Source organism: Urocampus carinirostris, chromosome 6 (assembly GCF_059441175.1).
Source record: "Urocampus carinirostris isolate Australia breed hairy pipefish chromosome 6, RoL_Ucar_1.0, whole genome shotgun sequence".
Lineage (NCBI taxonomy): Eukaryota > Metazoa > Chordata > Actinopteri > Syngnathiformes > Syngnathidae > Urocampus > Urocampus carinirostris.
This window is the reverse complement of record NC_142354.1, coordinates 4,216,721-4,232,175: the sequence shown is the minus strand read 5'-3', so window position 1 is coordinate 4,232,175 and position 15,455 is coordinate 4,216,721. Positions and strand designations below refer to the sequence as shown.

General features: G+C 43.6%; 1 protein-coding gene across 1 annotated transcript in view; it reads right to left on the bottom strand.

Annotated features, from left to right (window-relative positions):
* The window catches only part of fer1l4 (fer-1 like family member 4), a 100,998-nt gene that overhangs the window by 76,244 nt on the left and 9,299 nt on the right, over positions 1–15,455 (bottom strand). Inside the window, exons 3-12 of the mRNA XM_088337525.1 lie at positions 15,031–15,119; positions 11,116–11,215; positions 10,906–11,000; positions 10,271–10,321; positions 10,009–10,182; positions 7,966–8,026; positions 1,152–1,283; positions 660–722; positions 503–587; positions 277–442 (exon numbers count right to left, since the gene is read on the bottom strand). Coding sequence (XP_088193651.1) covers positions 277–442; positions 503–587; positions 660–722; positions 1,152–1,283; positions 7,966–8,026; positions 10,009–10,182; positions 10,271–10,321; positions 10,906–11,000; positions 11,116–11,215; positions 15,031–15,119 — 1,016 coding nt within the window. The remainder of the gene's footprint in view (positions 1–276; positions 443–502; positions 588–659; positions 723–1,151; positions 1,284–7,965; positions 8,027–10,008; positions 10,183–10,270; positions 10,322–10,905; positions 11,001–11,115; positions 11,216–15,030; positions 15,120–15,455) is intronic.

Below are 15,455 nucleotides of genomic sequence, written 5' to 3'. Positions count from 1 at the left end.
AAGCATTTAGTCTAGTGAGCCTAATTTAACTAACTGGAAAGCTTTGGTCAAGATAGATATTAACTACATTTGTTTCAACTTTAGGGTTGAATTGTAGACCAATAATTTTGAAAGAGTCCTGTAAAAAATAAAAACAAATTCAACCTCAAATTTATGATTCAAGTTTGGCTTGCAAATCTGTTGTGGGCACACTCACAACCAGTTGCTAAACTACTTTAAAGGGTTGAATTCCCAACCCCCGATATTGCTGAATAATGTGCATAATCATAAACTGACTTGTCGATGTCCTCATTGAAGTTGGCAGAGGTGGGTGGCTGCATGGGTACACTGAGGGCTTCTCCCTTCATCAGCACACTTAGGGTGGCCTTCACGTACCCTTTGATCCCTGATCGGGTGTCAGCAGGGTCTGTGAGTGGGGCCCACTTTTGAAAGAAGCGGTGGTCTGCAATGAATACAGCAGTCATCCCGGGTAGTAGGGCCCGCATTGTTCGTTTGACAATACCTTGCTCGCGGAAGACTGTGGCAATGTCGATCTTGAAGGTTCCCACATGGCTCATGAAGAAGGCCAGGGTACGACGGTGGCACACCTTAAATGGTGGACAGATCTGCAAAGTTGTGGTGGTCATGGACCCAGGCAAGAATGTAACAGCGAAACAGACCTTGATCTCAATAACTTTGTCAAGGAGAACATCAGGAGTCTCGTGAAACTCAAACTGGAAATTCTGCAAAGAGAATGCATTGTCTTTTATCATTTAATTGCATAAGAACCTCTTTGAATGTTTACTTTGTGGCTGTGTGGTTTTAGTGTTGTAAAAAAAAGAAGTTCAAATTGAGTGTTAATTGTCGTACTGTTTTTGGCTATTTTTAAAAAAATGTTCTGTTCTATTGGCAGATTATATAGTTTTAACAATTCGTCATACTTATTTGTATAGCCCTTAATCACAAGAAGTCTCAAAGGGCTGCATGGACCACCACTACAAAAGACATTTGAAGCCAATAGATCTCCAAACAACATTCAAATAAACCTGTTTTTCAATATGAGTAATAACTGCAAGTGGCCAGTGGCTGCAATCCAACCTGTCGGCAGGGAAGGGTCTTTTATTGTCTTTTATTGAGTTTCACTGTCATGGTGTGCGGTTGCCTTTGCATACTTCGTTGTAAAAGGGACAGTTGGTGGACTTTTGTGTGGCTGTGTGTTTCTTCTGCCCTCCTACTCGGATGAAAACAATTGGGTTGATGTTGACACCAGCAAGTTTCTGAGCCTCCAGGATGTTGACGTTCACCTGGAATCACCCATTCAAAATAAGTGTGCGTTAACTCACGTCTACCCACAAATTTCTTGCAACTTTTTACTTTTATTTTTGTCATCTTTCCAATCCATCAAAACTAAATCTGATCCAACTCTCATCTAAATGTAACCGAAATCTAATCCATCTAAACTACTATTTGTGTGAATGTCAGTGTTCATTTTACCTATGAAAAGTGATGGGTCCCGGGGACTCGCGTATTCAAAAATCTATGGGTCCCACAGAGATCTATGGGTCCCAAAAATGTTGTGTTATCGAGGTTGAAATTATAAATCGTCGACAAATAATTAATATAAATCTGTAGCGAGCAGAGACGGGAGTCGTAGGCGGAGTGTCAAACAAAGGTGCCAAGGGACGCTGCTTTAATAACATGTAAACTTGCGATAATCAAAACAAACACACGAGAGTGTCTAGAACCGGTCGAATTAAGAGTCCCCCTAGGAACTCGCTAACTAAACAATAGTTCCGTGGGTGAATTATGTACAACCCACTACACAAGCCCCCCCAGAATTCACCCATAGTCAAAGTCTCTGTGCCTGGTTGGGACGCTGACCCGGCCACGGCGGGTACAAGGAGCTGGAACAGCGGGGGGGTGAGAGCTTGTGGACTCAGTTGGAGAGCCCACAGGTGCTGGGGGCGGAGGGTCAGAGTGGGTACCCACGGGGCCGGAGGGTCATGTCACAGGAGGACGGCCGCGCCGTGGGGCTTGGGCCAGTTCCAATGGCTTGGACATATCCATGTGGGCAGGCTTAACCCTGTCCACGGAGACAGTCTCTGGCCTACCACCAATGTCCACGACCATGGTCTTGTCACCATGCTGCAGGACCTTAAACGGTCCATCATAAGGAGGGCGCAATGGTCCGCGGTGGGCATCGTGGCGAATGAAAACAAAACCAGTCGAGCGCAGGTTGGAGGGAACCCGTGAAACTGGCCTGCCGTGTCGCGATGTGGGGATAGGCACAAACGCTCCTGCAGTGCCCTGCAAGATGGACTTCTCCCTGGATGCAGCCCAGGGTGTCGTTGGGTCTGGGATGAAATCACCTGGCACCCGCAGCACTTGACCGTAAACCAACTCAGCTGAAGAGCACTGAAGGTCCTCTTTGGGAGCGGTCCTCAGTCCCAGCATGACCCAGGGTAGCTTATCGACCCAGTCCCCATCGGTCAGGCTGGCGCGCAGGGCCGCTTTCATCGAGCGGTGGAACCGCTCGCACAACCCATTAGCCTGGGGGTGGTAGGCAGTGGTGCGGTGAAGTTTGACTCCCAGGCTCTCGGCAACCGTGTTCCACATCTCGGAGGTGAACTGTGCGCCCCTGTCAGATGAGAGATCTGCAGGGGGTCCAAAACGGGCGACCCATGTGCCGATGAACGCCCGGGCCACATCGACAGCTGAGGTGGAAGTCAGCGGAACTGCTTCAGGCCAACGGGTCGTCCTGTCCACCATCGTCAGGAGGTAAGTGAAACCGTGTGAAGGGGGCAGTGGGCCCACCAGGTCAATGTTAACGTGGTCAAACTTCCGTTCGGGGATGGCGAATGGTACCAATGGGGCCTTGATGTGACGGTGCACTTTGGCGCGTTGACATGCCACGCATGAGTCGACCCAGTCCCGGACGTCCTTTCTCATCCCTTTCCACACAAACTTCTGGGCCACTAGCTTAATGGATGCTTTCCTGCCAGGATGAGACAGGCCGTGTATTGCCTCAAAAACAGCCCGACGCCAGCCAGCAGGGACAAGCGGCCTAGGCCAACCCATGGAGAGGTCACAACAAAGCTTGGCCCCTGAGTCTCCGACCGCAACCTCCTCCACCCGCAAACCAGTGTCTGAGCTCTTGAGCGTTTGGATGCCGTTATCAGAAGCCTGGTCCACACTCATACTGGAATAATCAAGCCCCAATTGCACAGCGCTGATGGTTGCTCTGGACAGGCAATCCGCAACCACGTTGGACTTCCCAGCAATGTGCCTGATGTCAGTCGTGTATTCCGATATGAATGACAGCTGGCGCTGCTGGCGGGCGGACCACGGTTCGGACATCTTGGACATGGAGAACGTAAGAGGCTTATGATCAACAAAGACGATGAACTCACGGCCCTCCAAGATGAAACGGAAGTGGCGGATCGCCAACCAGATGGCAAGTAGTTCTCTGTCGAATGCACTGTATTTACGTTCTCTGGGGACCAGCTGGCGACTAAAAAAGGCGAGTGGCTGCCAAGCATTGTCAACCCACTGCTCGAACACGGCACCCACTGCTAGGTCTGATGCGTCTGTAGTCAGTGCGACTGGGGCTCCGGGAGCTGGGTGAGCCAGCATGGCTGCCTGGCACAGCGCGGTTTTTGTTTCCTCGAATGCCTTGGTCCTCTCAGCGGTCCATTCAACAGCTTGATTGGGTGACCTACCCTTGAGGGCCTCGTAGAGTGGGCGCATGACATCAGCGGCTCGGCGAATGAACCTATGGTAGAATGTCACCATGCCGAGAAACTCCCTGAGGCCCCGTGCTGTTGGCGGCAGAGGAAAGGTAGAGACAGCCTCTACCTTAGACGGTAGGGGGGAAGCCCCATCCTTGGTGATGAGATGCCCAAGGAAGTGGATGGAGGGTACGCCAAAAACACATTTCGCGGGATTTATAATCAGGCCATGCTGACTGAGCTTGGTGAAGAGGTCTCTGAGGTGCTCCAAGTGTTCCTCTTCTGAGGAGCTGGCAACAAGGACGTCGTCCAGGTAGACGAACACAAAAGGCATGTCCCTGAGCACTGAATCCATCAGCCTTTGGAAGGACTGAGCGGCATTTTTCAGTCCGAACGGCATCCTGAGAAATTCGAACAACCCAAATGGAGTTATCACGGCCGTCTTCGGTATATCTGAGGGATGCACTGGCAGTTGGTGGTATCCCCGCACTAGGTCCACCTTGGAAAAGAGAAGTTTGCCCGCCAGGTGTGCAGAGAAGTCTTGAATGTGCGGGACTGGGTAACGGTCGGGCGTGGTAGCCTCGTTAAGGCGGCGATAGTCCCCGCATGGGCGCCAGCCACCGCCTGGTTTCGGGACCATGTGTAGTGGAGAGGCCCAGGGGCTGTCTGATCGGCGAATGATGCCGAGACGTTCCATGTTCGCAAATTCAGATTTAGCAGCTGCTAGTCTGTCTGGATTGAGTCGTCGGGCCCTGGCATGAACAGGGGGCCCCTTGGTCTCAATGTGGTGCTCAACCCCATGTCTGGTCGTGGAGGCTGAGAAGGTGGGCTTCGCCAGACTGGGGAATTCAGCGAGGAGCCGGTGGTAAATATCACCGTCCAAGAGAGAGCTGGACAGACCCTCAAAATTCCCTTTGTCGCGGACACACGCGAGAGAGGAGAAATTCAATGCGTCAACGAGGCGGCCATTTTTCACATCGACGAGTAATCCATTGGCACACAGAAAATCTGCACCAAGAAGAGGAAAAGCAATATCCGCAGTGACAAAGTCCCATGTAAACTGCTGACCCCCAAAACACACGTCCACTGTCCGTGTCCCGTATGTGCGGATGGGGGTGTCATTGGCAGAAGTTAATGGAGGTCCATGTGTTCCCCCCCCCACATCGTCCACAGTGGCAGGGAGGACGCTCCTCTGGGCGCCGGTGTCACACAAGAACTTTTGGCCGGAGATGGCGTCCCGGATGAACAGTAGCCGGTTTCTTGCGCCTGCACTCACGGCCGCTACAGAGTGCAGGCCTCGAAGTTTCCCGTCGCGTTGGAGGTGCAAGGGGGACGGCACTTCTTGGCCCTGGGCCCAAAACGTGCATGGTAGTAACACAGACCTGACACATTCTGATCGTCGGTGGCCGCGCGTGTAGGGGCCAGCACCTCATGTGTGTATCTATGCGTGGCCAGGAAAAACCGGTCCGCTTCCTCTGCCAGTGCTCGAGGATCTGTAATGGTTGTATTTGCAAGCGCCGTCTGGACATGCGGCGGCATGTGACGCAGAAAAAGTTCAATGAAAAGAAAATTTGGCTCTTCGGTGCCAAGCAAGTTTAACATCATTTCCATGTGATCCGATGGCTTACTGTCTCCTAAGCCCTGAATAGCAAGGAGGCGTCGAGCACGCTCAGAACGCGACAGTTCAAAGATTCTGAGGAGATATGCCTTCAGTCCCTTATATTTATCCAGTTCAGGAGGGGATGTGATGAAACTCACCGCTCTGGCTGCAGTTGAGCTCCCCAGAGCAGACACCACGTGGTAATAGCGAGAGTCATCGTTAGTGATTCCGTGCAGGGCGAATCGAGCTTCTGCTTGTGCGAACCACGTTAGCGCTGATGACTCCCAGAACTCGGGGAGCTTGAGAATGGGCGCGTATGCCATGACGGTATGCTCAGTAGTATGCACAGCCTCGGAAACTTCCACGAGACTAATGTCGGGGTCACCAATGTAGCGAGCAGAGACGGGAGTCGTAGGCGGAGTGTCAAACAAAGGTGCCAAGGGACGCTGCTTTAATAACATGTAAACTTGCGATAATCAAAACAAACACACGAGAGTGGCTAGAACCGGTCGAATTAAGAGTCCCCCTAGGAACTCGCTAACTAAACAATAGTTCCGTGGGTGAATTATGTACAACCCACTACAAATCTATATATTTTTTACGTTTTATTCTTCACAGTTTATTGGTAATACAAATCAGTTATCACTTCAAGATTTTTCAGTTCACAACAATATTGTACATTAAACAAAATAATATTGCTGAAATATTTGTCTATATATTCATGCAGTTTTAATTATCACATTTAATTGGTAATACAAAGCAGTTATCACTTCAGATTTTTTCCTTTGTATATTCTTCGTGGTTTGCTGTCCCGCCACAGTTGTAATGCCTTCTCAAGGTCCAATCTATTATCATCCTCCTCATAGCGTAACCAGGAATATAATTTAGTCCATTTTAGCTGAAAAGTTCTTTTCTTGCTAGGAGTATTCTTTTGTTTTTCTTTCGTTGAATCGTTCGCTTCAACCCACGTGTTTTCCTTCACTCCGCGATCTTCCGAAGAATTTCTTGTGCCGGAATTATAGGCCATTGTTGTCACTTTCTGTATTATGTTACGACTTATTATTGACACTGAAGAAATTACCAATTTTGTGTTGATTTTCATCTAATACTAACTGTTTTTTCGGAGGCATACTTCTCTTTCACTCGACAACAACCACCACAACAATGACGTAATCTCGAAGCAACTAGATCTCGTTGGCAGAGATCGGCGTGCAGACGAAATTTCGAACCACGAGACCAAAACAACAATGGCGTATCTGCTTAACGAAAAGTTGATAGCGGTAAATCTTTGTTAAAAAAAAAGTATCGGGTAGTAATGACAATTTTGTGTCAAAAAAGTTGCGTCCAGGGGACGCACGTTGATTTGACACTATGCGTCCCCAGCAAAAATGATGCGTCTAGGACGCAGGGACGCGGCAAACGAGAACACTGGTGTGTGTTTGTGTGCGTGTGTTTGTGTGCGTGTGTTTGTGTGTGTGTGTGTGTGTGTGTGTGTGTGTGTGTGTGTGTGTGTGTGTGTGTGTGTGTGTGTGTGTGTGTGTGTGTGTGTGTGTGTGTGTGTGTGTGTGTGTGTGTGTGTGTGTGTGTGTGAGAGAGAGAGACTTATAAGCTTTATTTTCATCATACTATAGGCAGTGTTTTCCAACCTTTTTTTCAACCAAGGCACAACCCTTATATTGAAAAAATTCCAACGCACACCATCAGTCGATGCAGTTGCATCTCCAGTAAAAGTAAATCAAAATTTAAGATACCTTTCTCTAGACCACACAGGTACAACAAACTGCTAGTTTTAGAGGTTTTCCTTTCGCACAAACACACCTAATTTTTTGGTAAGCTCTACAGATGTCAAATGGAAACCTCGGAAATAATGCATAACCGTGGGAAAAAATCTGATTTTGGGTCCATCCTGGTCATCAGCGTTTCACATAGCAGATTGAAGCATGTTTGTTAATGTGAATGGCATGTTAGCTCGTACATGTGTTTATCCCTAACTCAGGGGTGGAAATTTAGACCTCTATTTACTGGGAGTTCACTTAGCATGAAAAATCTATTAACGAATAAATAAGTCCCTGGTTATTCATGCAGGCACTCTTTGGAGTAGATATTTTTAGAGGGGTTCTTCTCAAATTAATATTGGCGAGTGTCTTGATATCAGCCGATCATATTCCTTCCAAGATATCTGATATTAGGTTTGATATTAGAAATCATATTGATGGACAGTCCAGTTTTAGCTACTGCTCTTTTATCCTGCGTAGTCTGGAGGTAGATTCAGTGAATACATCATCAAAACTGTTTGTCTGAAGCAGTTGGCTTTTTGCGTTGGCAAAGGATACCCGAATCACAGAAAACCAGGACTAAAATAAAAGTTGAAAATGCTAACGTGATTAGACTTGAGGAAGCAGAATCATTCAAATTCATCCTGTGTCTACCCCACTCAATTAAAAAAAATAACGGCATGTTTAATTTCTGCTCATATCTGATCATCTTACACTAGTTATGGAAAATAATTTAGGTTGAAATATTGGTTTTGTGTCAGAAATGACAATTTTGTATAGACACATTCAAATGTTCCCAGTTATATACCAAAAGAGATCATGTTCAATGCAAATTCAAAATAGCTGAATCTGAAAACGCACCAGCTGTTTGCTGACTTCTTACCTGAAAAGTTCGAGCTTTGGGTGCGGTTGCAGCAGCACGTCTGGACAGTGGCCTAGAACGACTACATAAACACACACACGTGTAAATGCATGCAAGCACACAACCACACACAGATGCTTTTTCAAAATAGTAAAAATACAATAATCCCTCTCTGTATCTCAGCTTACTTTTTGCGGTTTTAATACTTTGCAGATTATCGTCATGCATTGTGTTCCGCAGCAAACAACCCACAGCAAATGGTATCACTGGGGCAGGTTTCAGAGGGCTGTGTGCGTGTGAGGGTGTCTGTGTGTGTTGGGTGGGCAACTGTGATAAGCTCACGAGCCATATATGGCCCTTTTTATGAGTAAATAAGGCTCGGAGATGAAATTTAACTAACGCACATTTCTCTGTTGCTTTCCAAACTCGGGTGATTGCATACCGATTTTGGTACATGCTAGGCTGAAGGATCAAAAGATTCATGGTTCAGTCCAGTACATATAGGGCCCATTCTCAATTACAGTTTACAGTCAGGGTGTCACCCCAACATACTCCGTTTTGATAATAGCAATGGGTGCTCCTGCAGCCTTTGTCTGGCATGAGCGCCAATGAGAGTTATTGTTATTTCATTGGATGTTCTTTTTATATAGTATGCTGAAAAGATATCAAGACAGCAACGGTGAAGATGATGACGATGAAAATTGTGATGGTCATAGTGATGATTATAATGATGAAATGAAGTGTATCAACTGAAGATAAAGGATTCATAGGGGGGACCAAATAACCATAGCTGCTAACCACTCCCCTCTCGTGCTATCTTTTGTTACCTTCCTTAATGCAAATTTTTGTCTACTTTTTGAATATAAAAAAAGAGTAATATAAATGAATTTCTTTTATTTAGTATTATCATTATTTCCCTAGTGTCTTGTATTATAATCCATGTAAATATGTAAATTCCTAAGGTGTTTGTTATATGTAAAAACACAGAAGAGCTAACTGTAAGACACAATTATTAGTCGAAGGGGGTTGGATTACTGTAAATAGGCATATGCTTCTTCCTACTCCTTTTCGGACATGCTACGTTACATTGTTTTTGATTTTTTGACTTGTTGTTTGTTTCATTTTTTATTCATTCATAATAGGTCAATAAGAAACCTTTTAAATGGAAGCTCATTAATCTTTATGTTCACTGTTGAAATACTTTATAATGAAAACCCCCCAAAATTACTGTAAATAAATAAAAACAACTCAGAGCAATTTGATTGGGTGGGTGGTAGAGGTGGGCAGTTATCTGCACCCAGTGCAAGGCACGCCCTTCTCTCTCTTGACCAGTGCGGTCTGCGCCGAAGGTAAATACAACGATATCCTTATAGTTTGCATTATTTTGCGACACTTTGCTTGCACCTTCTTTTGGAACCATTATTTAGGACAAGATTTACAGTCAAAACGAGCCTCAACACTCTTTAGTAACTAAGGGAGGGAGACCAATTTTAACTGGTACAGTATTCCTCGGTTATCGCGGTTAATGGGGACCAAAACCACCCGCGAAAAGTGAAAATCCACGAAGTAGCGACGCCCCTTCAAAAATGCTTAATGTTTTTTTTTTAATTATTTTATTTTATTATTACTATTATTTAGACCTGCGAAGCTCTGAACCCGCGAACGTGGAACCGCAAAGTAGCGAGGTCCCACTGTACACTTATATTGACATGGGACACAGGCTCTGGCATTAACATTATTTCATGGATTTTATCAAATGATCAAACGTCACACAGTGAAATGAAATGTGATGAAGAATTAGCTTTTGTCTGGAGAGCGTGGTCGACGGTGTTGTTGAATTTTGTTCTAAAATATATGATACGGCTTTAAAAAAAAAGTTTTATATTTTTGCGTTTGTAGGTCTTTGGGTTCCCGACTCCTGCTGTATACCACTGTTCATAAACTTAATGCCTGTAATGACCACTCAAAATTGAATTTACTTTCACTTGATAGCTGTAAATCCAATTGAACTGAAAATGTAAAAACATTTTCACACTATTGCTAAATGAGAACTCCCACGCTGACCTCATCAAAGGAGTGAAGATGATGTCGGATGCCTCCAGGTCCAGCAGATCATCTTCGTCATAGTCGTAGTTGTCATCCTCGTCGTCATAATCACCTTGGACGCGAAGCAGACTGCGACCCAGATGGCGAGCCTCCCGCTCCAGTTCCCTCTCCAGACGACTCAACGTCTGAGGGCTTGGATGAGATAGACCAAAATGTTTTTGTTCAAGTGGTCATGTGATGCGCTTAATGTTATGTGAGTAAAAAGCCAAGTCGCTCTCACCTTTCAACCTCATCATCTTCGAAGGCTTCGTTCCTAATGCCCCCTGAAGATCTGAGCAAACAACAACACATATTACAATAACATTACATTCTAGTATTCTATTACATTTTAAGAATTGCAAGTGTCAAATTTATTATAATTGTAACAAGTGAAATTCACAACTTAATTGAAATTCATCTCTGGTACAGAGACCACAAATAGTGTAATAATAAGGTAAAACCCAATGCGTTTTATATGTCGTCCATATTACTGGTATTGCAGTGGTAAGAGTTCGACGCTCCCACGGGCCGCAGTTTGGGGACTACTGGTCTAAACAATAGGAATGACTTTAAGTGTTTCATAAATCTGTCCATCCATCCATCTGTCCATCAAACTAACTAAAGATAAGTAGAAAACTAAGTATCTAATGAAACAACTAATGTAATTGCTTGCAATCTTATTAAGTCTCTCTTTACTTTTAAAACAAATTTTAAAATATGAAACAATTATCAAGCAAAATGAACTGACTAAGGAAATGTAATGATCGGATCGATACAAAATTAGCTCAAATTATGCCTATTCACAAGCAACTTTTCACATGTTTATCCAAACAGAGCCTTTCTACATCTAAAAAGTATTTCTTTGGGCCTTCTTACTCATTTTCGTTATCTTTTCTGATAAAGTCTGTCCCCTCCCAGCCTCCTGCAGCGCCCTCCAATGGATTGTAGCGCACATCCAACTCCACGTAGATCTATTCAACAAACAGCATGATTACAACTTGTATGTGCACAAGTGGACACACGTCCACGTCCACGCACACCCACACACGTACACAAATCCACAAACTCTCACAAATGCGTACTCACATCAGTCAGAAGATGGTTGCTATCCGTGAGTGGTTCCCGTAGCAACAGCCTCCCTGAAGTAACAATGTGGTGAAGACCCACAACCAGCTTGCCGAGCAGTCTGAACACAAATACAGGAATCCCTCGGTTATCGCGGTTAATGTGTTGTGAATGTAATCGAACGGTAATGCACGCCGTATACAAATCACTTTTGAGCAGGTAACATGTTTATTTTGCCTTTTTCTATTCAAATCGCTCGTATTGAAACTGTTATGCACTCTACCATAAAGCTTATTTCTGCATAATAAGCTTTACGGTAGAGTGCATAACAGTTCTCAAAAGTGATTTATATACGGTGTGCATTACCGTTTGATTACGTATCCCAATTGTTATAATTAGCTCGCTTTATTGTTTTAATAAGCGTTTTATATAGAATACGATCGCTTTTGTTGGAAGCGCAGCAGAATGCGCGTTCACGCGAGGGGGGAAGGATTTTATATACGGTGTGCATTACTGTTCGATTACGTTCACAACAAAAACAAAGACGGAATGGTTTATGTTGTATTACATTCCCAACAAATGCAAGACGAAGTAGATTTGGTTATATGTTCGCCATTTCATTCCCTAAAAGTGAGATAAAACGAGGTAAAAGTGGTTGTAGTAGCGAGGGGATGCAAATCTCGGCATAACACCGGGCAGTAGAAATCATAACCGCTCAAGACACAGTCCCGTGAAGATCAAGATTTCAAGCTATGGCACCGAAGAAGCCAATATGTTATTGTAATAGTTTTTCATTTTTATTTTATTATCTTGTTATGAAATGAAAATAAATGTGAAGAAATAAAAATGGATTAAGACAAGGTCACTACGGTGACGGGGATCCATGTTTACCCCTTGACGTCTCGAGCACAACTGACGTGTGCTCGGCAAATCGCGCTGTATATACGCGGAGAAAGGCGTTTGACCGTCACATGCGTAACACGCTAATTTCACGTAATAACACCACGATACAGGCGCAGAACATGCTATGACCGTGCTCCACCCACGATTACCCGCTGAAATTTCGCCTCCTACCCACGTGTAACCACGCCCTGGCCGCGTCGTTCCGCGTCATTTCCGCGTCATTACCTTGTGTGTACCACGTGTGCCGCCCGCGGTTAACACGTGGTCTAAAGTTTTGAGCAGCGCAAATCTTTTTCGCGCGGCCAACCGCGTGTGAATTTCCGACCGCGAGTAAAGCACTGCTGTATCTCGTCTATATGGCGATCTCAAAGCGTCCAACAGCGTCTGCTTCACGGGCAGAAATTTCTGGCCGTAATTCAGCCTCGATACGCCCGTGAAAGGCTGTGTGACCGGGCCCTAAAGTTTTAAACAGCGCAAAACTTTTTCGCGCTGCCAACCGCGTGTGAATTTCCGACCGCGTGTAAAGCACTGCTGTATCTCGTCTGTATGGCGATCTCAAAGCGTTCAATAGCGTCCGCTTCACAGGCAGAAATTTCTGGCCGTGATTCAGCCTTGATACAGACGCAAACGGCTGTGTGACCAGGCCCTAATGTATTATTGCAAAGGTTGTACGGCCTAAAAACGCCATTTACAACAATTTTATCACAAGATTTCCATTTTTTTTTTCCTGGTATCTTTTGTTGCATAATACTGACATTTTTGGGGGCTTATTTAGTCGGTTGCACGATACAGAACTGTATTTAATCATATTTTTAGTGGAAGTACAATGTTGGCAACAAGATTGACTTGGTATAATTGGAAATTATTTGAATGCAACACAAACCTTTTTTTCTTTTTCCGTTTTTTTTCTTTTTTTTTAATTCCTTCAAAAAATCTCATTGTGTTTCTTTTTTCCTAGCTGTTACTTTTTGTTTTCTATTTCCTTTTTTTCCTTTGTTTCTTTCTTTTCTTTTTTTTCTGGCTTTTTCTGAATTTTTCCTTCTTTTTTCTCTTCCTTTTGTTTCTTTTTTCCCAGCTTTTCACTACTTTTTCATTTTGGTATTTTTTTTCTTTTTTGTTCTATTTACCCCCCTTCCTTTAAGTAATTTTGTGCACAATTTTACATAATATTTGGTCGTGTAGGGATTAGAGAAGCAAAAACGACCTGAAGAGCCGTTTGGGATCCGAAAGAGCCGGTTCTTTTTAGTGAGCCGAGCCGAAGAAGCCGGTTCTCGAAAAACTCTACTGACTTTACTCAACTTTGTTCTACTTCGACATTGACTTCAAAATACCGCATTTAGAAAACAGCGTCAGGTGAACCCGTGTATTTTTACTTTCATGCACCGTAACTTTGACTTAATTCGCTTCTTAATTGGCAATTTCGAGCCCTGATTTTTGTGAGCTGGCTAGATTTTCTTGTGCGCTGCGAATGTGCGGGCAGTAGAGGGAACATTGGCTAATTTGGCAACCAAGTGCCGAAAGTATCAAACATGCTAGGTGTGCGCAGGGCTTAAAACAACAGTTTTATCTTTCTTTATGTCTCAGGGCAAGCAAATCTGCATGTGAAGGCCCCCTGGCAGATTTCTGATCCTGGCAACAAGTAATGGCTGGAATGTGATTGGTTAAATGCTAAAATATTAAAGCACACATCTGTAAGCAGCGCAACGAGGGGTAAAGCACAAAAAGGAAGCTGACAATTTTGTATTACATGATACGTTTTCATCGACAAAATATAATTAAATCACATGATTCAGATTTTGAAAATGCCTTCGAGGCTCTGACGCCACTGAGTCAAATGTATTTGTTTATATGTCTTCATACAAAAAAGAGTGCCATACATGCCCATAGTTGAAAATATGAACAAGATCTACAAATCTAAACCCACATGAGCGCAAGGGAGAACCGAAAAAACAAGACAAAATGAAAAACATTGACAAGGGACCACACTTGTGCTATCACGCTTCTCGGGAAACCAGACTGCAATGTATAAAGGTGAGCAACGTTATGCTGAGAATGTGATTGTAAAATATGTAAACTCTAATTTTGTTGAAGTCCAACATATTATCACATGATGCACATGGAAACATGGAGGCACACCTGTATATATGCGTGTGCTTTTAATATAACTTACCTGGTTACACAACTTGTCATGATTACAGATGTGATGCACCTGTGCCCGCTCCTTGGGCGCCAACTGCCTCGGGCTCCCTGTCACTATTTAAACCCACATCTATCTGTCACCTGTTGTCAGTCTGTCTGGAAACCTCAGTGTACTCTAGGCAAGCTTTTTCGACTCTGACTCCCACCTATTATATATATGTATGTATATATATATATATATATATATATATATATATATATATATATATATATATATATATATATATATATATATATATATATATATATATATATAAAGAAAAAATAAATAAATATTTTTTAATTCACGTTTCAGTGATGATTATTGATTTTATATTATATCAAATACAAGCAACAGTTGGCCATCAGATTTCTTACAATTATGTCATAAAAGATTTTTTACTATACTGTATTACTTTGAATATTTAGTGTAGATCAACCCCAGGCGGCTCTTGAAGTTGAATTTTGAACCATTTCAGATTATAAACCATAAGTAAAACACGCCTAGCTTCCCTTTGAGGTTTTCTATATTTGCTGAATGACCAGTAGGGGAATTGCCAAATATAAATTTTAAAGGGTTTTTCAGCAAATTTGCAAATCTTTTGCTTCGGTGGCCATATTGAAAGTGGATTACAATCTAACTTCAACAGAAACATCTCACATTTAGTATTCTAGGTGTATTTGTAATAACAGAGTGGATCATGGAATGAATTATAGAAAGTATGCAAATGATCAAGTAATAGGGGGACCCCAAATTTAATTTTGCTTAGGGCCCCATGAAAGCTTTTACCGGGCTCTGTAATAAACCAACTGATGGACTAAGTAATTATGTTATTATGTGTTTTTTTGCAGTACCTGTTGGAGAAGACTTTACTGAAGTTATAAACTCTGATGGACAAAACTTCATTTCGGATGATTTTCCCATAGTGAGGCCAGCGGAAACACTAGATACGAAAACACACACATGCACACATTTACAGGCCACACGACACAAAATATGCAGAAAAATGGACATCCTTGACCACAAAAGAACATGAGAATTGAAACTGTGTGAACACCTGAATATGAGATTCAGTGCCCCTGTTTTGTATAAAAAGCATTCCTGACACATTATGTGCCAGTTTCATTCCCCCAAAAATTCCAGATAATCTCTAACAGTTTCGATGTTTATCTTTACTATAGAGCGTGGGTAGGCAACCCACGGCTCATGAGCGTCATGTGGCACTTTAGCGCAACCGATTGGCTTTTCAAAAAGATGGGGAAGGGTTACATATTTTTAT